This window comes from Rhinatrema bivittatum, chromosome 8 (genome assembly GCF_901001135.1).
Source record: "Rhinatrema bivittatum chromosome 8, aRhiBiv1.1, whole genome shotgun sequence".
Classification (NCBI taxonomy): Eukaryota; Metazoa; Chordata; class Amphibia; order Gymnophiona; family Rhinatrematidae; genus Rhinatrema; species Rhinatrema bivittatum.
The window spans coordinates 162,864,200-162,887,573 of record NC_042622.1 but is presented as its reverse complement, the minus strand read 5'-3'; the positions used below and the strand labels follow the sequence as shown (position 1 = coordinate 162,887,573).

General features: G+C 46.8%; 1 protein-coding gene across 3 annotated transcripts in view; it reads right to left on the bottom strand.

Moving 5' to 3' along the window:
• The window catches only part of DPH1 (diphthamide biosynthesis 1), a 191,269-nt gene that overhangs the window by 20,093 nt on the left and 147,802 nt on the right, over positions 1 to 23,374 (bottom strand). For all 3 annotated transcript variants that reach the window (XR_003858153.1, XR_003858152.1, XM_029612021.1), the window contains exon 9: positions 6,690 to 6,790. Coding sequence is in view for 1 of the 3 variants with exons in the window: in XM_029612021.1 (XP_029467881.1) it covers positions 6,690 to 6,790 (101 nt within the window). In the remaining 2 variants the exon portion in view is untranslated. The remainder of the gene's footprint in view (positions 1 to 6,689; positions 6,791 to 23,374) is intronic.

The following is a 23,374-nucleotide window of genomic DNA, read 5'->3' as shown; positions in this document are numbered from 1 at the left end:
GAAGCAACCCAAGACAAGTCCTCTTGCAAAACCCCCAATACTTGGGCAACATTCGCCTGCAAGGGATCAACGTCATGGACCCCACACCAGAACTCAAATACTCTCCACACTCTGATGTACGCCAAAGATGTAGAGGATCTTCTAGCCTGAAGAGTAGTAATCACTGGCTCTGAATACCCCTTTAAGTAAAAATGCCGTCTCTCAAAAGCCAGGCTGCTTCCGAGAAGATGGCTCCTTGACGAAACACTCTACTCAGGTGATTTAACTGAATGGGCCCGTCTACTGCTAACTGAACCAGGTCCTCAAACCACGGTTCGCGCAGTCACTCTGCTGCTACCAGAATCATTCTTCCCTGAAGCTGCTCGATGCCACACAACACCCAACCCATGAGCGGCCACGGAAGGAAAACATACAGCAGGAGTCTCTCTGGCCACAGCTGAACTAGGGCGTCGATCCCCACGGAGCCGAACTCCCTCCGGTGGCTGAAAAACTGGGCTGCCTTGGCATTCTTCCTTGTTGCCATGAGATCGAACTGGGATGTGCCCCACCTGCTCTGAATGAGCGCAAATGCCTCCGCTGACAACTCCCATTCTCAAGGGTCCAGCTGTTGTCTGATAGATAATCAGCCTGCACATTTTCCACACCTGCCACATGAGAGACTGCAAGAGGCACCAGATGAAATTCCACCTAGGCAAATAGCTCTTGCACCTCCTGAGCCACCAGACGACTCTTCGTTCCGCCCTGCCAATTGATATAGGCCACTGTCGTCACAATGTCCGAGAACACACATACTGCCCAGTCCTGAATCAGAGGAAGAAAGAATAACAGCGCCTTCCAGACCGCACTTGTTTCCAGACAATTGATTGACCAGGACGCTTCCATCAAAGACCACTGTCCTTGGGCTGCATAACTTTGACATATCGCTCCCAACTGCTGAGACTGGCATCCGGGCTCACTACCACCCAGTCTGGAACTTCTAGATCCATTCCCCTCTCCAAATTGGGCTGTGTCAGCCACCATGAGAGGCTGGACCTGGATTCCTCCTGAAGCCGCAATGGCAGCTGAAATTCCACCAACAATGGATTCCAACGGCACAGGAGTGACTGTTGAAGCAGACACATGTGAACAAACGCACATGGCACCAAATCCAGTGTAGAAGCCATGGAGCCTAGCACCTGAAGATAATCCCAAACCTTGGGAACTGGCAGGTCCTGCAGATGAACCACCTACGACTAACTTGAGGACCCTTTCTGGGGTAAGAAACATCTTGTCTAACTGGGTGTCGAATCGTGCTCCCAGATAATCCAAGGACTGGGATGGCTCCAGATGGCTCTTCGCTAGGTTTATCACCCAGCCCAGGGACCTCAGATGCTTTGTCATCCGCCGCATGGAACAGTGACACCCTACCTCTGACTTTGCCTAAATGAGTCAATCATCCAGGTATGGATGTACCAGAATCCCTTCCCATCTGAAGGCCACAGCCACCACACCTTTGTAAATGTTCTTGGTGCAGTAGCTAGCCTGAAGGGAAGTGCTCAAAACTGAAAATGCTCTCCTAATATCATGAAATGAAGAAACTTCTGATGGTCTGATGTGATGGGAATATGGAGATATGCCTCTGTTAGATCCAAGGTGGCCAGAAACTCTCCCTTGCGTACCACTGCAACCACTGTCTGAAAACATGGCACGCACACGGCCATGTTAACTCTTTGCAGATCTAGAATGGGCCGAAACAACCCCTCCTTCTTGGGAACCACAAAATACACCGAATATCTTCCTTGTCCCTGCTCTACCTGTGGCACTGGGATCATGGCTTCCAATCACTGCAGCCGTAGAAGAGTGTCCCGCATCACAGCCCACTTGACGGGTGAAGTAGAACAGGACATCTCAAAGGTCTCTTTGAGAGGTTACCAAAATTCTAAGGATAGCCATCTCTTATTACTTCCAGAACCCACTGGTCGAAAGTGATTCTGGCTCACTCCTCGTAAAAATGGGCCAAGCTTCCTCCGAAAGCTATCAGGGAGGAGGGGACCAGCCTGCCTTCATTGAGTGGGTTTCGCACCACCAGAACCCTGTCCTGCACCATCTCTAGTCAACCTCCGGGTTCCTCGAAAGGATTGCTGTCTTACCTTACTCTGCTTCTGCGAGGATCTGGAAGAAACCCCTACTGGACTGAAATCTCCTCATCTCCCAGAACTGGACGCGAGGCGGGAAGGTCTTCTTATTTCCCTTTTTATCCTCAGGCAATCTATTCTCCTTAGAATCTGCCAACTGCTTCTTCAAGTCCTCCCCAAACAACAACTTTCCTTTGAAGGGGAGATTACAAAGCTGCGCCTTTGACCAAACATCCGCTGACCAATTACGCAACCACAGAAGACGTTGTGCGGCTACCGCTGACACCATATTCCTAGCCAAAGTGCAAAGCATATCATAGAGGGCATCCGCTACTTAGGCTAGGCTACCCCCACCTCCAAACAAGCATCCTGACCAGGATCAGCAGATGTCCCAGCGGTCCTCTTCTGCACCTTCTACACCCAGCATAAACAAGCCTTATGCATTAGACTCGCGCAGACCGCCACTCTGAGGCCCAAAGCTGAGACCTCAACAGCCTTTTCAACAGAATCTCCAGCTTCCGGCCCAGGACATCTTTCAAGGCTGTCAATCCCGTCACCAGAATAGTCGTCTTCTTTGTCACCACTGACACCGCCGCATTCGCCTTAAGAATCTTCCACAGCTCCATGGTGTCCTCCGACAGTGGGTACAACCTGGCCATAGCCTGGCCACCTTCAATCCTGCTTCCGGGAAGTCCCACTCTCAGTCGATCAGCTTCTTCACCTGCTTTGGCAAAGGAAAAGACTTCGGTGGGCCATGCAGCCCTTCCAACACCGGGTTGACACCAGGGATTAAGGTTGTTGGAATCCTCCTGTACAACCTTAATCCCCAGCTCATCCAGAACCTGAGGGATGAGCGGCCACAACTCCTCTTTACAGAATAACTTGATCACCCTTTAGTCATCCCCTTCCACCAGAGAGACCTCATCTGCATCCAGGTCACCACCCATCTGCCCAGTTGTGGGATCTGCACCCTGACCAGCACCTTGGTCCACCTGCAGATCATCGCCATTTGGATCCTCACTATCAGAGTCCTCCAAGGAATCCTGTCCTCGTGACCGATCCAGGCTCAGCAGATGCAAAAAAGCCCCCGACTTCGGAGGTGTCTCTGCTCGAATCTTCTTAGCCTTACCTTGGGGTCTCTGTATGGCTGGCCACTTACCCGCCTTCTCCTGAGTGAGATAGGCCTCATGCAGTAACAAAACAAAATCCGCAGAAAACTTGCCGTGGTCTCCTTGCTCCCCAGCTTTCAGATCCTTCCCAGGGCCCGCTGGCAGGTCCTCCCCTTCTCCAGAACCCTGGTGCAATGGGGGAGGGGAGTCCCTGCCTTCCTCAGCCATGGCAGGACTTCTGCCATGTGGAGCTAAGATGGCTGCCATCTCCTTCACTCCCCCCCCCCCCCCCCCAGGCCTTCTCCCAGGGCCTGCAGCACGAGTGCAGTGCCTGCTCCCTGTGTCGAGGCTCCCTCGCCTCCAGAGACACAGGCGGGTTAGAAAACGGCTGCACTGATGCGAGAGCGCCTCTCCCCACAGGCCCGACAGGCTTTCCCGCGCTCAGCAGGAGACAGCATGGCATGTGATGTGGCTTGCAGCTAAAAATAACCCCAAGCAAGAGAAATAAAGCCTCAGCCACCGGGTGCTGAAATACAGCTCTAGCTGTGCAGTTCCCTCCTCACCTCGACGCCCAGCTGACAAATTCCTCAGTCCCTCCCACTGAGAAAAACAAACAGGCCTTACTGCCTTTTTTTTTGTTTTTGTTTAACTTCAGCCCTTAAAGAAACAGCCTCCAGGATGCTGCAGTCGGTCAACCTGGGTGAGAGGACCTCAGGGGGAGAGAGAGAACCAGGACCTCTGACTTTCCCTCCCCCTGAATCAAGGGTTGAGCCTGGCCAGGGATTTCCAACCCCCTGCTTGCCCTGTTCAACCAGAGGGATGGCCCATGAAGGAACCTAACACCTCTGGGAACTCCTGTCTTCAGTCTTCTATCTTCTCTCTAATCCTAAACTAATCTTATTTTACTTTAACTAAAGGACTGCAGGTTTGCACCTCTACCATCTGCTGAAGACAGAGAAATACTGAGGGACTGCAGGTGGCACTCTCGGTTAAGTAGCAGTGCCTGAAAGCTTTTTATTCTCTGCCTCCATCTGTTGGTAGGGATGCAAAACCCACTTGTCTGGACTGATCAGGGATATGACTAGAGGCGGCGTCTTGTGCCCAAAAGCTGAGAGCTTGCAGGGTAAGACGCAAATTTAGAGGCAGTTAATTCCTCAGACCACAGGTAGGTAGCTCTGATCCACAAGTGCCGCAAACAAGCCTGGTTTTCAGGCTATCCAGTGTGAACATACATGTGATAGATTTACATACAGAGGAGAGTGTATGCAAATATACTTCATGCATATTCATTACAAACATTTTGAAAAACAGACCTGTTTGCAGTACTCCAGGACCAAATCTGCCTACCCCTGCCTTAGACACTAAGCTTCTGCCTCTGGCGTATGCACGGCTCTGCATGGAAGCTCAAGGAGAGGGTGCTTACGACTGCCTGCTGTACTTGAGGGAGCCTCGGGACGAATTCCTGGAGGAAAAATCCAGAAACTGTTATTGACCAGGCAGACTTGAGGAAAGTCACTACTTATCGCTGGGTTTTAGCAGCATGGGATCTAAATATTGTTTGGTATCCTGCCAGGTACTTTGTGACCTGGATTGGCCACTGTTGGAAACAGGATACTGGGTCTGATGGACCTTGATCTGACGCAGTACACCAGTTCTTACTTCCAAAACCAGCATCACAGCTTCTATTACTGTCCGTCTACTGTAGTAAGTAGAAAGGAAGCTGCCACCCCAGCTTATTACTCAGCCTTAATGCCTAACATCACCATGCACACCCCTTTGCCCCAGGGGCCAGCCTATGCTCGTGGGCTTCATTCATACACTTGGCTCAGGCTTGAGTGCTCTTGCTTGAGTTGTATGTGGAATGCTAGATTTTTGATAGTGACATTAATTATAAACACGCTGTAATATCCTTTGCACTGTCCTGGTCATATGTTCATCAGGGTTTCAGGCTGAATTTTTAATACTTCCTTTATTTTTTTGTTCCTTTTATGAGCTGGCAAGATGGAAGCTGGAAATCCAGGAAGACAAAGCCTGCAGCTCAGAAAACATCACGCAGAAGGCCAGTAGTAAAAATTAAAAGCAGATACACAACCATCCCTGTCAGTCCAGGAACCCTAATGGAATTACTGTGATTTATCCCTGCAATAGACTCACCACAAAGCTCCCTGCTAAAGACTGCTCACAGTCCCCCTGGGGATCACTGCTGAGATTGGGGAGGGGGATAGAGTGACACTTAGCTTCTGCTGTACACTAATAACGGAAAAATTCAATACAACTAAAAGGTTTAATATCTCAGCTGAGCCAGAAAACATAAGGCAGAGACACCAGAGGTTTCCACTCTCTTGCTTTGTTGTGTGTGTGTGTGTCTATGTCTGTTTCTTCGATACAAGTTTGATGGTAGCATAATCGAGATATACTGATTATGCAGCATAGCATGGGAGTTAATGTGTCAGACTTGTCTCTGTGTGTACGTATCTGCATGTCTGCTAGGTCTTGTCTGTATTGCTGGGGGGGGGGGGGGCGGATTTACATGATGTTGCTCTGTAAAAATGGTTAGAGAAAGTAATTTGCTGGTGGAGGGATAAAATCCCAAGCCCATTCATATGAGAAATTTATCATAAATCTGAATCCTCTCAAAGTCAGAAGCTTGGGTCACTGGGTGGAGAGTGGGGGTTGTGCAGGTAGGGGTGAGGTGTGTGTGGCTCAGTGCTTGGGTAGCTGGGGGAGTTGTGCAGGTGGGGGTGAGGAGTGTGTGGCTCAGTGCTTGGGTAGCTGGGGAGGTTGTGCAGGTGGGAGTGAGGAGTGTGTGGCTCAGTGCTTGGGTAGCTGGGGAGGTTGTGCAGGTGGGAGTGAGGAGTGTGTGGCTCAGTGCTTGGGTAGCTGGGGAGGTTGTGCAGGTGGGAGTGAGGAGTGTGTGGCTCAGTGCTTGGGTAGCTGGGGGAGTTGTGCAGGTGGGGGTGAGGAGTGTGTGGCTCAGTGCTTGGGTAGCTGGGAAGGTTGTGCAGGTGGGAGTGAGGAGTGTGTGGCTCAGTGCTTGGGTAGCTGGGGGAGTTGTGCAGGTGGGGGTGAGGAGTGTGTGGCTCAGTGCTTGGGTAGCTGGGAAGGTTGTGCAGGTAGGGGTGAGGAGTGTGTGGCTCAGTGCTTGAGTAGCTGGGGGAGTTGTGCAGGTGGGGGTGAGGAGTGTGTGGCTCAGTGCTTGGGTAGCTGGGAAGGTTGTGCAGGTGGGGGTGAGGAGTGTGTGGCTCAGTGCTTGGGTAGCTGGGAAGGTTGTGCAGGTGGGGGTGAGGAGTGTGTGGCTCAGTGCTTGGGTAGCTGGGAAGGTTGTGCAGGTGGGGGTGAGGAGTGTGTGGCTCAGTGCTTGGGTAGCTGGGGGAGTTGTGCAGGTGAGGGTGAGGAGTGTGTGGCTCAGTGCTTGGGTAGCTGGGGGAGTGCTAAAGGGCAGGACAGAAATTCAAATTCTACTCACGCTTGCACTTGAGGGAAGAGCTGGAGCTTCTTGGGGAAGATCTCGGACAGGAGGACTCTCACATAGGAACGACCGAGGGCCTCCAGGTGGGACTCCAGAAACTGAAAGAATTATAAAGATTAAGATTAATATATGTTTGGCTGGGGAAACTTAGTACTATGCATGTGAGATGCGTTATTTGTATTTGCTTTATATTATAGTTTTGCAAATGCATTTGAATAAATTAACATTTTTTTCAAGGATTCTACATATTAGCATTGCTGGTTATTTAGATTTTTATGGAGTTTTGTGGGTGGACATAGGAAGGTGGAGGATACTTTGTACGCTCTTTTACCCAAGATGATGGAGTAGAAGGACAAACTTGGAAGAGAAAAATGATTGTCCTGGATAAGGAGTGATTTCTTGCAAGTGTTCATATTCTGTTGCTGGCAGCCGGGATGTATCCTCAGCAGTCTGGACTGGAATAAGTGGGCAAACAGGATGAACTAATTGATCTTTTTCTGCTGTCACCTAGTATGTATATTATTGATTTATTTATACTTGCATATATGTTATTGATTATTCTTGAATGTTTTGATTTATTTATACTTGTAATATTTATTTATTTATTTTATTTATTTAACAGCTTTTCTATACCGACATTAAAGTACACATCATATCGGTTTACATTTCAACTAGAAAGGAGGAAAGTTACAATAAACGGGGGGGGGGGAATTGGACAACTGGCAGAGGAAGGTTTGAGGCTCTAAAAGTAGAGAGCATCGCACAAAATTGCAACTAAAAGGCGAGAAGGATAGCGATAACAGAACCAACTTTACAAGAGTACGGAACCAACTTTACGGAACCAACTTTACAAGAGTACAAAATTTAAACTTATTTACAGAGTACATGACAAAAAATTTACAGATAACATATGTATTTATTTAATCATTTATAATCCACCAATCCACAAATATTGGTGGAGTACAATATACACGCACACAGTAAGGCAATTCATTTACAAAGAGTAATGGTACATTTATTTATTTATTTATAGACTTTTCTTTGCCGACATTTGTGAGGCACATCATACCGGCTTACATTGAACTGAAAGGAGGAAAATACAGGGGCGGATTTTAAAAGGCGCGCGAATAGCCTACTTTTGTTTGCGCTCCAGGCGCAAACAAAAGTACGCTGGATTTTAGTAGATACGCGCGGAGCCGCGCGTATCTACTAAAAACCTGGATCGGCGCGCGCAAGGCTATGGATTTTGTATAGCCGGCGCGCGCCGAGCCACGCAGCCTACCCCCGTTCCCTCCAAGGCCGCTCCGAAATCGGAGCGGCCTCGGAGGGAACTTTCCTTTGCCCTCCCCTCACCTTCCCTCCCTTCCCCTACCTAACCCACCCGCCCGGCCCTGTCTAAACCCCCCCCCTTACCTTCGTCGGGGGATTTACGCCTCCCGGAGGGAGGCGTAAATCCCCGCGCGCCAGCGGGCCTCCTGCGCGCCGGGCCGCGTCCTGGGGGCGGGTACGGAGGGCGCGGCCACGCCCCCGGACCGCCCTGGGCCGTAGCCACGCCCCCGTACCCGCCCCCGAAACGCTGCCGACACGCCCCCGAAACGCCATGACGACCGGGCCCGCCCCCGACACGCCCCCCTCGGAGAACCCCGGGACTTACGCGAGTCCGGGGCTCTGTGCGCGCCGGGAGGCCTATGTAAAATAGGCTTCCTGGCGCACAGGGCCCTGCTCGCGTAAATCCGCCCGGTTTTGGGCGGATTTACGCGAGCAGGGCTCTGAAAATCCGCTCCTTAATGAACAGAATAACATGTCATAGTTAAATGCAAATGGTGTAAGATAGAAGCATCGTAAAAACATTCTGAGATTATATATAATAACATAAAAGAACTAAATAGCTATGGAGGAAAAAGGTAGAAAGAAAAAGAGAAACTTTGTACAAACTAAGAAAACTTTATCTGACATACTTGTATGTGTGTTAATTTATTCTTGTATGTTATTACTGATTTATTTATACTTGTAGTATGTGTGTTATTTATAGCTGTAGTATGGTATTATTGATTTATTTATACTTGTAATGTGTTATTTATATTTGTAGAATGCATGTTATTATTGATTTATTTACACATAGTATGTGTGTTATTGATTTATACTTGTAGTATGTTATTATTGATTTATTGATGTTATCAGAGCTTCCAAATTAAAACTGGGCATGCTCCCAAGGTTTAGAGCTGTGGGCTGAGTTGGTAAACTTTTCATGGTGGCTATAAAAAGATGGCAATATGATATGTTATGTTGTTTTAATGGATGTATATTTTCTTTCATTATCTGTATGATTTTATGTGATAAACATGTACATTGCTTTGGAAATTTTTGTCATAAAATTGGACAGAAATTAATACATTTTATAAATAAATAAATAAATTATACTTGTAGATTGCCTTAGCACTGGTAGCCCAAAGTGATTTAACAGACATCTGCAAAATCATGTAAAAACAGTCACATACCCTTATCCTATTACAATAATCTAAAGGGATAATACAAAACAGTACTAAATACTTATAAAACCAAATTCCAATCAACCCTTCCATCTGCAGTGATTTAAAAAAAAAAAAAAAAAAAAAGGATACACACAATGCTACATACCCAGAAACCCAACATTGCCCTACACCCTTCTACCTACTTCTGCCTCACTCACAGAAATAGAGTGCTCCCACTGCTCTGTTTAAAGCTCTGCCTTTGGCTGAGGAAGTGAGTCAGAAACTGCCCTGCCACTGATCTGCTGGAGCTCTCTCTATAGGCTTCTATAGTGCAGGTTTAGTGCAGGGAACTATGTGAGGCCACTGCAGCCCCAAGGCACATTCTCTTAATGGCAGATAGTGCAGCCACACGTGCTCTGAACAGAAGGCACTTTGGAAGCCATCATGATCCACCTCTGGGCTGGGCTCCTCAAGCAGCTGGCCAGGTACTGGGGAGGGGTGGGGTCTGCATGCTTCTCCCTGCTGCCTTGAAGGACCTTCCAATCTCCAGGGGATGCACAGCCCATAGCATGACCTCAAGCCAGTACATTCCTATGGCTCCACAACATCCACTCTTCCTGATGCTAATCCTCCCCAATCTTATTCCTTGCTGCAAACCACTATGAACGCCAAGTCCACCGTCCTCATTCTCTACATTCTGTCTTCTGCCCTGCCCACTGCTCATCAGCTTCAACGTTTGCTTGCTCTCAGGCAGCCATCTCCACCATCCCTGAGAGCTTCTCACCTCTCTTCTCCTGCTCTTCCTCCTCTCAGCTGGGTCCTCCAAGGCAATTTTCCCCTCATCCGCACATCAAAGCGTTACCCCTTCCAGTCTTATCCCTCATGTTCCCCCTACATTCATGAATGCTTTCTCTGTCATCCTCTTCATCGTCTCGCCTTGACTGGGATTTGGCTTTCCACTGAGGACTCTGCTTCGTTGCTGCTCTCCGTCATGAAGGATGAAGGTCATCTTTTCTCCCATACACCTCCCGCAGTAGGCAGTGGTGGTGCTGGACTGCTGCTCTCCCCCCCTTCTGTAGGTGTCAACCCTTTCTCCCACCTCAATTTCACTCCTTTTCTTCCTTTGAGGCCCACGCCATCTGCCTAATCACCCCACACCCTTCCAGGAAGCTGTCATTTATCGTCCTCCTGATAAATCCTCTCCTCCTTTCTCACCAGGTTTTAGGCTGATAATAAGGTCGCCACATCTCAAAAAAGATATAATTGCGATGGAGAAGGTACAGAGAAGGGCTACCAAAATGATAAGGGGAATGGAACAACTCCCCTATGAGGAAAGACTAAAGAGGTTAGGACTTTTCAGCTTGGAGAAGAGACGACTGAGGGGGAATATGATAGAGGTGTTTAAAATCATGAGAGGTCTAGAACGGGTAGATGTGAATCGGTTATTTACTCTTTCGGATAGTAGAAAGACTAGGGGCACTCCATGAAGTTAGCATGGGGCACATTTAAAACTAATCGGAGAAAGTTCTTTTTTACTCAACGCACAATTAAACTCTGGAATTTGTTGCCAGAGGATGTGGTTAGTGCAGTTAGTGTAGCTGTGTTTAAAAAAGGATTGGATAAGTTCTTGGAGGAGAAGTCCATTACCTGCTATTAAGTTCACTTAGAGAATAGCCACTGCCATTAGCAATGGTTACATGGAATAGACTTAGTTTTTGGGTACTTGCCAGGTTCTTATGGCCTGGATTGGCCACTGTTGGAAACAGGATGCTGGGCTTGATGGACCCTTGGTCTGACCCAGTATGGCATTTTCTTATGTTCTTATGTGCTGAGGCAGCCCATCCCTTTTGTCCGCTGCTGGGTGCACATGTTGGCAGTAACGTGAAAACGAGCACGTGAGCACCCACAAGTGTGTGCACATAATATATGCCTAGTGTGCGCTCCTAATTTCAAACTCGAGGAAACTATATTCGTGTGCATTTTCCTTAGGACTTGTCAGCTTTCACGTGCGCAAGTGAGCGCATTTTAAAACATGCGCGTGAAGGAAATAACCTGTTTGATTGCGCAGCCCACCAGTTTGCCCGTCTATCTCTAGGTCATCGAGACCCCCTCTGGTTCTTCAGCCTGCCTCCCCCCGGTTTACCCAGATCCCCTCCACCCAGTCAGTTTTTGGCGGTAACGAGTTTTATTCTGACTTACACCTGATAAACATGCGCAGAATGGCCCTGCGTGCGCCGCGTTCGTCAGTTTTAAAATCAGGGTTTGAGCGCATAAATGTTGGCCCCCACCTGCCCCAATTCCGCTGCTTCTTTCGTGTTTTCTGTTGCACACACATGCGCATGTTTTTCCAATTTTAAAATAAGAGTTGCTTGCGCCCGGCCCTTTCAGCACGAGCAACTTTTAAAATGTACCCCTTTGTGTGTGCAAACTTTACTCCCAATGCAGCAGGGAGTTTTGTTTACAAAAATTGCGGATATAGAACTGTGGGTCCTGCTTAGCAACCTCGTATGGAAATCCCATGCAAATGAAGGCATTAGCTCTTCCTCCCCAATGCAGAGAAGGGCGCTGGCTTAACTCAAGTTTTCTTAGCACTGGAAATTTCGTTCCTGGTCTGAGATGGAGGGGAAATTTCCAGGGCTTGTGTCAGTCTATGGGCAGAAGCAGGAGTCCTGGCACCAGCACTTGTATGTTTGGCGCATCATATCCTGTAAAATGTGTGATGAACCTGTACTAAGCACACACCTTAACTCCCGCTGCATTAGCAGGTCATTTGCTTACTGTATATGCATTAAAAAACTGCTGAATTTCAGTGCAGAGTTTTACCTCAGGGCTTATTACACCACCCCTTTGATTCCTGGCTCTCCTTCTTCATTCACACCTCCATGCTGATGAACCCTCCGATTCTTATGCCTCAAAACTCCTTGCCTTAACCTCATTTGACCTCCAATTCTGCTCTACCGCACTCCTTGCCTTGACTTAGTCCTTTCTTCAAACTGCTGCTCATCGATCTTCTCCGCCTCAGTTCTTCCCATCTCATGTCAACTTCTGCTAAGTTTCACACTAAACCACCTTCCCTACTGCCTCTTCCAGTCACCACCAACATCTTCAGGGACCTCTAGCCTCTCCAATACTGTCTCATCTCTCCTCTCCTACACTTTCCGAGGCAGTTGATGAGGCAGTTTCTTCTTATAGCGCCATACTCTCCTCTGTTTTAGACACTCATTACCCTCCCCTTACCAATCCTGAAAGGGGCACCAACCCCAGCCTTGCCTCACCCTAGAATTTGCGTTCTACATCATACGCCAGCTCTGCAGAATGTCTCTGGCTAAAATCCGGTGCCCATGCCAACTTCATACATTTCAAATTCATGTTGACTTCCTTCCAGTTGCTATTGCACTTGCCAAGCAAGACTTCTATGTCCATCTGGAAAACTCTCTTGCATCCAACCCTTGCCATCTCTTTGCCACACCCAGTTCTCTCCTCAAACTGCCTCTCTATTCTTTGCACAAACTATGGCTGACTACTTCCTTGACAAGCTTCACAGAATTAATCTTGTGTTTTCATCCAGGTCACCTCTACCTCCCTCTCCCCCAGTTCAATCCTTTCCTCTTCTTCTGGCCCCTGCCATCCTTTCTTTGTTTTCTGAAATCACTGTGTCCGAAACTTCCATCTTCTCTCCTCCAAACTGACTGCATGTTCCTCTGACCCCATTCCCAACCCAGCTCCTCAGCTCTATTTCCCCTGCAGTCATTACTTCCATCTGTTGCATCCTCAGTTTATCACTTTTCATTGTAACTGTTCCTGTTGCCTTCAAACGTGCTGTGATCACATCACTCCTCAAAAATCCTTCACTGGACCATGCCTGTCCTGCCAACTATCATCCCATCTCCTTCCTCCCTTTAGCTTCCAAACTACTTGAATAAGCTGCTCCTTGACACTGCCTTGACTTTCTTTCATCTCAAGCCATTCTTGATCCACATACATTCTGCTAAATCTCCAATGACCTGTTTAAGGTTAAAACCAAAGGTCTTTACTCTATCCTTATCCTCCTTCCCTGATTGCTGCTTTTGATATTGTTGATCATCATCTACTCTTTGATTCTCTGGCCTCACTTTGATTTTGGGACTCTGTCTTGTCTTGGATCTTATACCTATCCAATCACACTTTTCATGTGTCCTCTGGTGGTGGATCTTTCTCTACTGCCATTCCACTATCAATTGGTGCGGCTCAGGGCTCTATCCTGGACTCTCCTCACTCCATACAAATTCTCTTGGTGCTCTAACATCTTTATGCTGACTACTCCCAGATTTATCTCTCTACACTAGAAATGTCATCAGGTGCATGGGGGTAACCTGCACAGAGCGGCACTAAGTACCCTTAACCATAATGCATGGGGATTGCTGCCCGAACATAGGACATGCCATACTGGGTCAGACCAAGGGTTCATCAAGCCCAGCATTCTGTTCAATAGTGGCCAATCCAGTTTACAAGAACCTGGCAAGTACCCAAACACTAAGTAGATCCCATGCTACTCATGCCAGTAATAGAAGTGGCTATTCCCTCAACTTGATTAATAGCAGTTAATGGACTTCTTGTCTAAGAACTTATCCAAACCTTTTTTAAAACCCAGCTACACTAACTGCCCTAACCACATCCTCTGGCAATGAATTCCAGAACTTACTTGTGCGTTGAGTGAAAAATAATTTTCTCCAATTAGTTATAAATGTGCTACTTGCTAACTTCATGGAGTGCCCCCTAATCCTTCTATTATCTGAAAGAGTAAATAACCGATTCACCTTAGACCTTTCATGATTTTGTAGACCTCTATCATATCCCCCCTCAGCCGACTATTCTCCAAGCTGAACAGCTCTAACCTCTTTAGTCTTTCCTCATAGGGAAGCCATTCCATCCCCTTTATCATTTCGGTCACCTTTCTCTGTACCTTCTCCAATACAACTATATTTCTTTGAGATGCGGCAACCAGAATTGTACACAGTACTCAAGGTGCGGTCTCACCATGGAGCGATACAGAGGCATTATGACATTTTCCTTTTTATTCACCATTCCCTTCCTAATAATTCCCAACATTCTGTTTGCTTTTTTGACTGCTGCAGCACACTGAGCCAAAGATTTCAAAGTATTATCCACTATGATGCCTAGATCTCTTTCCTGGGAGGTAACTCCTAATATGGAACCTAACATCGTGTAACTACAGCATGGGTTAATTTTCCCTATTTGAAAGACCTTGCACTTCTCCACATTAAATTTCATCTGCCATTTGGATGCCCAATCTTCCAGTTTTGCAAGGTCCTCCTGCAATTTATCACAATCCACTTGTGATTTAACTAATTTGAATAATTTTGTATCGTCTGCAAAATTTATTACCTCACTCGTCATATTCCTTTCCAGATCATTTATAAATATATTGAAAAGCACCAGTCCAAGTACACTGAGGCACTCCACTGTTTACCCTTTTCCTTTGAGAAAATTGACCATTTAATCCTACTCTTTTAACCAGTTTGTAATCTATGAAAGGACACCACCTCTTATCCCATGATATTTTAGTTTCCTTAAAAAGCCTCTCATGAGGGACTTAGTACATCTCATCTACCGGTTCACCTTTATCCTCATGTTTATTAACCCCTTCAAAAAATGAAGCAGATTTGTGAGGGAAGACTTCCCTAGGGTACCCTTGCTGGTTGTGTCCCATTAGATCATGTCTATCTAAATGTTCTGTGATTTTATTCTTTATAACAGTTTCCACTATTTGTGCCAGCATTGAAGTCAGGCTCACCAGTCTACAGTTTCCCAGATCTCTCCTGGAGCCCTTTTTAAATATTTGGGCTACATTGGCCAGTCTTCAGGTACAATGGATGATTTTAATGATAGGTTATAAATTTTAACTAATAGATCTAAAATTTCATTTCTGAATTCTTTTCAGAACCCTGGGGTGCATACCATCCGGTCCAGGTGATTTGCTACTCTTTCGTTTGTCAATCTGGCCTACTACATCTTCCAGGTTCACCATAATTTAGTTTAGTTCATCTGTACCATCACCCTTGAAAACTGTCTCTGGAACCGGTATCTCCCCAACATCCTCATTAGTAAACACAAAAGAAAGAATTAATTTAGTCTTTCTGCAATGGCCTTATCTTCCCTAAGAGGCCCTTTAACTCCTCGTTCATCTAACGGTCCAACTGACTCCCTCGCAGGTTTCCTGCTTCGGATATATTTAAAAATGTTTTTATTAATAGTTTTTGCCTCTAAGGACAACCTCATTTCAAATTCTCTCTTAGCCTGTCTTATCAATGTTTTACACTTAACTTGACAATGCTTAAGCTTTACCCTGTTTTCTTCAGATTGATTCTTCTTCCAGTTTTTGAAGGATGCTTTTTTGGCTAACATAACCTCTTTCACCTCACCTTTTAACCAAGCCGGTAATCGTTTTGCCTTCCTTCCACCTTTCTTAATGCGTGGAATACATCTAGACTGCGTTTCTAAGATGATATTTTTAAACCATATCTATGCCTATTGTACACATTTAACCTTTGCAGCTGCACTTTTCAGTTTTTTTCTATTTTCCTCATTTTATCAGTTTCCCTTTTGAAAATTTAGTGTTAGAGCTGTAGATTCACTTATTGTCCCCCTTGCAGTCATTAATTCAAATTTGATCATGTTATGATCACTATTGCCAAGAGGCCCACTACCATTACCTCTCTCACCAAACTCTGTATTCCACTAAGAACTAGATCTAAAATAGCTCCCTCTCTTGTCGGTTCCTGAACCAATTGCTCCATGAAGCAGTCGTTTATTTCATCCAGGAACTTCACATCTCTAGCATGTCCTGATGTTATATTTACCCAGTCAATATTGGGGTACCTGAAATCTCCCATTATTACTGCACTGCCAAATTGGTTAGCTTCCCAGATTTCTCTTCGCATTTCATTGCCCATCTCATCATTTTGGCCAAGTGGACAGTAGTATACTCCTATCACTATACTCTTACCCAACACACACTCCTATCACTATACTCTTATATCACTATACTCTTACCCAAAATGAAACATCACATTCCGCTGTGACAGCAGGGCAGGGAAAAAAGGGTATTGGATTCTGAAAACAGTCACATTGGGCCCTGTCTTCTGATACGCTGACCTTGGGGATAAAGATTCTATGGCCAAGTCCAAAAGGAAGGCAGCTCACCACATAAAAATGTGGCAGTAATGTTATGGGTTTGACAGTTGCTTGGTTTTGAATAGTAAGTATTACTTTCCTTAACATAAGGCATGGAGGTAACCTGCATGAAGCGGCAGTTACTGCCATGGGAAGCATGCTGGGAAGACTCGATGGACTATTTGATCTTTTTCTGCCGACAATACTATATTATTATATAAGATCCAATCCCAAATCTCAGCCTGCTTGTCTGACTTTGCTGCTTGGATGTCCTATTGCTTTCTTAAACTCAACATGACCAAGACAGAACTCCTTATCTTTCCCTCCAACCCACTTCTCCATGTCTGTGGATAACACTGTCATCCTCTCAGTCCCCGCAGCCGATAATCTTTGGGTCATCTTTGACTCCTCTATTTCTCTCTCTCTCTCTCTCTATATATATATATACATACATGGCCAAAACACTACTAAAATATGCCATTTCTTTCTTTATAACATCACCAAAATCTGTCCCTTCCTTTCTGAACACAATACCAGAACCCTTATCCATTCTCTCATTTCCTCCGACTTAGATATTACAACCTGCTCCTCACAGGTCTCCCAGCGAGCCATCTCTCTCTACTATGATCTGTCCTAAATTCAGTTGTGCGACTCATCTTTCGCCAAAGTTGCTATGCTTACATAACCCCTCTTCTGAAGTCATTGCATTGATTTCCTATCCACTCCTGCATCTTAGTCATCTACAAGAACCTTCACTCTGCAGCCCCTCACTACCTCTCCTCTCTCATCTCATTCTACAGCCCACTTCGTGCATGCCCCTCCTCAGACAAGTTTCTCCTATCTGTGCCCTTCTTCTCTACCACCCACTCCCAACTCCGTGCTCTCCTCCTGGCTGCATGCCGTGTGCTTGGAATAGACATCCTAAGCACCTTGCTCCCTTTCTGCATTATTCAAATCCCATCTGAAAACTCATCTTTATACAGCTGCTTTTAAATCTTAACCCCTGATTATCCAGATTACAGCCTTATTGACTTTAACCATTTTCTTAATAAATGAAATTCCCCAAGTCTCTTTTGCCCTGTATGTTTGTCTTGATTTGATTGTAAGCAATATGAGAGAGGACTATCTTTTATGTGCCTCTGTATAACGCTGTGTACACCAAGTAGCGCAACAGAAGAGGTAATAAAGGCATTTAGCACCTATTGGCCTTTTGTTGTATCCTGTCACCAGACCAGAAATTTGAATTGACCAGGGACAATACAGACCAGCATCAGAACCCGGGAATTGTCCTTGTTATTGTTCTTTTTGGCAACATGTAAAAACTGTCATGCCAATAAAGTTGTCTGAATCTGAATCTATTTTTGGCTAAGACTAGAACTCAGGATCTGAGCTGTGAGCTGAGGACAGATCCTTCGTAGTCTTTTGGGGTTTGCACCGTGCCACCCAACTCCACTTGGGACATTAAACTCTTTGGACAGCAGTCAAAGCAGGAGGATAAAAATTCCCACTGATTTTCCAATAAAATACGATATACAGACAAATACATTGCTGCAAAAAACTTGTTAATTTCCTCCTCTCCCATACCAACATAGCTGCTACTTTTATTTATTTTGTATTTGTGGATTAAGAAAATCAGATTACAAGAGAAACTGGTTTTCGCCTGGGTCCCATATGCTTTCATTCCTGAGCCTGTCTTACATTAAAACAAGGCTGAATTAGCCCAGGTTTCTAACTTATGAGCAGTAGTGTTTCACCAAACCTGGGCCAATTCAACCTTTTTGACGTACATCTTACCATGCAACCAATGTATGCATGCTGCCTGTGAAGATGCATGCCACCTCAAAAGACGCACACCACTCATGAAGATGCACATCACCTCTAAAGATGTATGCCACCTGAGACGACGCACGCCAGTTGTGAAGACGCACGCCACCCCTGAAGATTCACATCACCCATGAAGACGCAAGTCACCTCTAAATACGTATGCTGCCTATGAAGACACGTCACCTCTAAAGATGTATGCCACCCGTGAAGATACACATCACCTCTAAGGACGTATGCCATCTGTGAAGATGCATGCCAACTGTGAAGGCATATGGCATCTGTTAAGGCACACGCCACCTAAGACGACGCACGCCACCTAAGACGACGCACACCACCTGTGAAGACATGTTACTGCGATAAAAGCAGCAGAACCTGAAGTGTTTCAGTCATTTATGCTGGTGATGAGCAGTTCTCCCTGATGACACAACTTCTAGAACTGGCAGGGGAATGGGGAATGCCTGTTTGCCCTGCACTTCCCACTGCAATATCTGTCATCAACAAGTGGGGGCTGGAGAGGGGGAGACACAGACAGTATACAGTCAGCAGCAACAAGCCCCACAAAAGGACTATTGACACACTCATGTGGCAGCTGAGGGCGGGAAGCTGAGTCCATCTGTCTACACTAAGGAAAACGAAATTATCAGGTAAGTAACTTCTCCATTACTAAGCAGGTAGACAGATGGACTCAAGACTAGTGGGTTGTACCAAAGCTACTCCCCAACAGGGTGGGAGGTTTTCCCGTGGTCTAATCAACACTGCACATGCAAAGGCTGCATCCTCCCGGGCCTGCACATCCAGATGATAAAACCTGGAAAAAGTGTGTAAGGAGGACCATGTTGTAGCTCGGCAGATATTGACAGGAGACAACAGACTAACCTCTGTCCATGACATTGCCTGAGCATTAGTGGAATGAGCCCTAACCTGAGTAGGCAACGGCTTTCCAGAATCCACATACGCGGAGTGACCACCTCCTTAATCCAAAGAGCTATGCTAGCCCGCGAAACCAGAGCTCCCTGGTTACTCCCGTCATGGAGAACAAACAGGCAATCCGTCTTTCAAAAAGGCTCAGAGACCTCCAGATACTGCATGACAAGATACTTAACATCCAAGGAGCGCAAAAGGCAAAACTCTTCCGCATCCCTGACCTTATCCAATCAGCCAATCGTCCAAATACGGGTGCACCAGGATTCCTTCTTTTCACAAGGCTGCTGCTACCACCACCATAATGTTCTGGAAGCAGTGGCTAGACCAAAAGGCAGCACCCGAAACTGATAATGGCACCCCAACACACAAAGTGTAGAAAGTGTTGGTGTTCCACTCGGATGGGAATATGAAGGTAAGCCTCTGACAGATCCAAGGATATCAGAAATTCCCCCAACTGCACTGCCATTATTACACAGCGTAAGGTTTCCATTCGAAAATGAGTCACCTTCAAGTGACGGTTGACCCTCTTGAGATCAAAGATGGGACGAAAGGAGCCCTCCTTCTTGGGCACAACAAATTAAATGGAATATCGCCCCATACTTTCTTGGAACGTGCCGGAACCACAGCCCTCAGTCTGAGGAGCCTTTGAAGCGTGAACTCCACTGCCTGCTTCTTCTGCAGGGAGTGGCAAGGGGACACCATGAACATGTCCTGAGGAATACTGCGAAATTTCAGTGCATACCCTTCGTGTATCACCTCCAGGACTTACTGGTCTGATGTGATCTCAACCCATCTCCGATAAAAGAAAGAGAGAAGTCCCCTATTTCCTGTTCTGGAAGGTGAGTCGGCAAACCTTCATTGGGAAGCTCGGGAAGGTCTGCCAACTGAGCCCACTCCTCTCTTGGGCTGCTGGGGACGAAAGGACTGAGACCTACTGAAAGGCCGAGTCCGCTGAAAGGTCGTCCCTCTGAAGGGACAAAAATGCCTGGAACCGACCCCTCATACCAAAGGGGTGCTGTAACTGTTTCTTATCCTCCGGCAACCAAGGCACCAGAGACTCGCTCCACTTACTGGCCAGTTTCTCCAACTCGCTTCCAAACAAGAGTGAGCCTTTAAAGGACATATTGGTAAGATTGGCTTTGGAAGTTGTGTCAGCTGATCAATTTCGCAACCAGAGTTGATGCCTGGCCGCTATCACCAAAGCCACTCCTCTGGCCAAGTTCTGGACCAAATCACAGCCTGCGTCTGCTAAAAAGACAGCAGCAGGCTCCATAACCACTCTGGAATTCCCTCCAGACTCATCAACTTCCTGAAAGAGCAGACAAGATCTCGCCACTAGGGCGTAACAGGAGGCAATCTGTAAATTCATCACCACTGCCTCAAAGGCTTGCTTAAGAATAGCCTCAATCCTTCTATCATGTGCATCCTTCAAGGCTGCTCATCCCTCTACATGGATAGTCGCCTGCTTAGACATGGCACATACCAGAGAATCCACTTCGGGAAAATGCAAACGCTCTCTCACTGCCAAATCCCGGTGGTACAGGCCTTCCAATGTCCAACCCCCTTTAAAATTTGCCTCTGGAGCATCCCATTCCAGATCAATCAATTCCTGGATGGCATCCATCACCAGAAAAAACCAAGAGGCCTTACGTAAGGAAACCAAAATGGGATTCTTCCTTGGCTCTGACATAGCATTCAAACCAGGAACACCCAGCTGTTTCAAGGTCTGGGAAATCAGGGCTGGCAGTTTATCTCTATGAAAGAACCACAATATGGTTTGATATGGTTCCAGGCCTGGATGAATTTCCCCATCTTCCAGGGAACCAGAGCGAGCCCCGGCACTTAATCATAGGACTGGAAGAAGGAGGAGCCACTGGCTGAGGGCCTGGACAGAAATGGGGGAAACAGAGGACTGTGCCTGAAGAAAGGCTTGTAAGCTTTGAAAATATTCCACTCAAGAAAAAGCAGCCGGATCCAGACCAAGCCCAGAAGGAACTGGAGCTGGTCCCACAGAACTGTCCTCGTCAGTGGAGGAGCCAGTCAAGGGAGAACCAAGATCTGGCATCCCCCAGTCAAGGCTGTGATTAACCCATCATCAGAATGGGAAGAGCCAGGCTTAGAAAAATCTGAGAAAGACAACTCTCCCTGAGTATCTGAGCAGCGCTGACACAGGTTAGAAGCCAGGTCAGGCTGAGAAGCCCTAGTATGACAGGCAACTCAAATAGGAAGACGCTTAGGCTTCTTGTTTACCGGTCCCATCGCTGTGGTAAACGTGTGTCGGAATGGCTCTCACTCAAAAATGAAATGCGCCCAAGAAAAATAAACGCCTAGAAGAAAGTGCGGCAAGGCGCACGCACAACCTGTGCGCCAAGTTAAGCACACAAAAAAGTTTGTGCACGTAAAAAGCGAGCCCAAAAAGCGAGCGCACAACACGTGTGCATAGCCAACACACTGCACACACTGATGGCCTATACAGGACAGAAGAACACGCACAAGAGTGCGTAAAAACTGCCGCTGCGGCTTACCACGTAGCTTGCGAGAAAAAGCCTAAGTGTGGAGCCTAGTCCACCGGGAGCTGCTCAACCCGCCAGGTTGCCCAGTTCCCCAACCCCTACGGAAGCGGGAACAAACACCTGCATGGTGCACTGAGAACAGAGACCGGAGGAAGTCCTGAAACCCCTCTATCTCCAATTCAGGTAAAACGATCTCCTTTTTTTTTTTTTTTAAATCTTACCTGAGCTAAATGCTTACTGGCTGAGTACAGAGACAGTCTCTGGCTGCGAGGGGAGAGGGCATCTGCCATCACCGCCGCGTTCGACCTCCTACACTCGCTGCCATTCAGCTGAACTAGCAGCTAAGTCCGTGCTGGGAATCGGCTACCGGACCAAGGTATACCTCTGAGGGACCACAGAAATCAACTCAGGCATTCTCAACCAGGGAGAGATCTTAAGGTATCACCGCAGGAGAGCGGGGCTTTCGTTTCCTGAATTTAGAATTTCAATTTCTCCTTTCAAAAAGCTCAAAGCAATCCCCATAGGGAGATGCATATCCACTATCTGCTGGAGACGGAGAATACTGGAAGGCTGGGGTCACTGCAGGGTTATATATACTGTGATGTCACCTTGCTCCGTCTCCATTTGCTGGCAGGGGAGCATAACCCACTGGTCCTGAGTCCATCTGTCTACACGTTGGAAATGTGGATATTCTGAAAAGCTGACTGACTGTGGGGTTCCCAGGACAGGTTTGGGAAGCCCTGCCCTAGTGGCAAAGAAGTGAGGGGAAAGTCAGAGATCATCTGGGATCAACAGTACTGCACCAGCATGTAAACTGGGCAGAAAAGATGGATCTAATGGTGTTTATCCATGATCATACTCTACATTTCTATTACTCTGCCCAGACCACTGCCTCTCTGGGCCTCGAATTACCACTCCCAGCCAGACATCCTCACTACAGACCTCTCTGTGCCTCGTATTACAGCTCCCAGCCAGAAGAAGCCTCACCACAGACCTCTCTGTGCCTTGTATTACCACTCCCAGACAGATACATCCCCACCACCGACCTCTCTGTACCTCATATTATCACTCCCAGCCAGATACATCCCCACCACCGACCTCTCTGTGCCTCATATTACCACTCCCAGCCAGATACAGCCTCAAGACAGATCTCTCTGTGCCCTTGCTTATTATCCTTGGCCAAATACATGAATCTACATCTTTTACATTGATTCTTAAGTACCAAGTACTCAACTACTCCTCAGCTTTCTTAGATCACTTCTCCTTCTGTCCATGATTTCAGGAGTGGTTACTCTGTTGTAGATATTAGTGCCAGCTACTAAAAAGTAAACTTTACTTCCAGAGTCTCCATTCCATCTCTCACAAACAGAACAGGCCCTATGACGGATCCCTGAGGAGCACACTAATCACTCCCTTTCCTCAGAGTGAATTCCATTTACCACTACACTCCGTCGACTAGCACTCAACCATTTTACAATCCTGTCTTACATTATCAAGGTTTTGCAAAAATCCAAGGACACCACCATCCAATCACAAACCCTGATCTAAATTTATTCTGATGGATTTCTCTAGTCAACCACAAAAAATAAATCGATCAGATGTGGCTGACATTATGTCCCACTGTTAAAACAATGCTGCCTTGGATCCTCCAGTCTGCTGCATTCAGGAGAGTCTCCATTAATTTTCCCAACATTGAGGAGAGGGTAATTGATCTGTAATTTAGCAAGAGGCTGGGAGAGGAGTCCCTGTCCCTCGTGAGCAGCGTTTAACTAGAGGC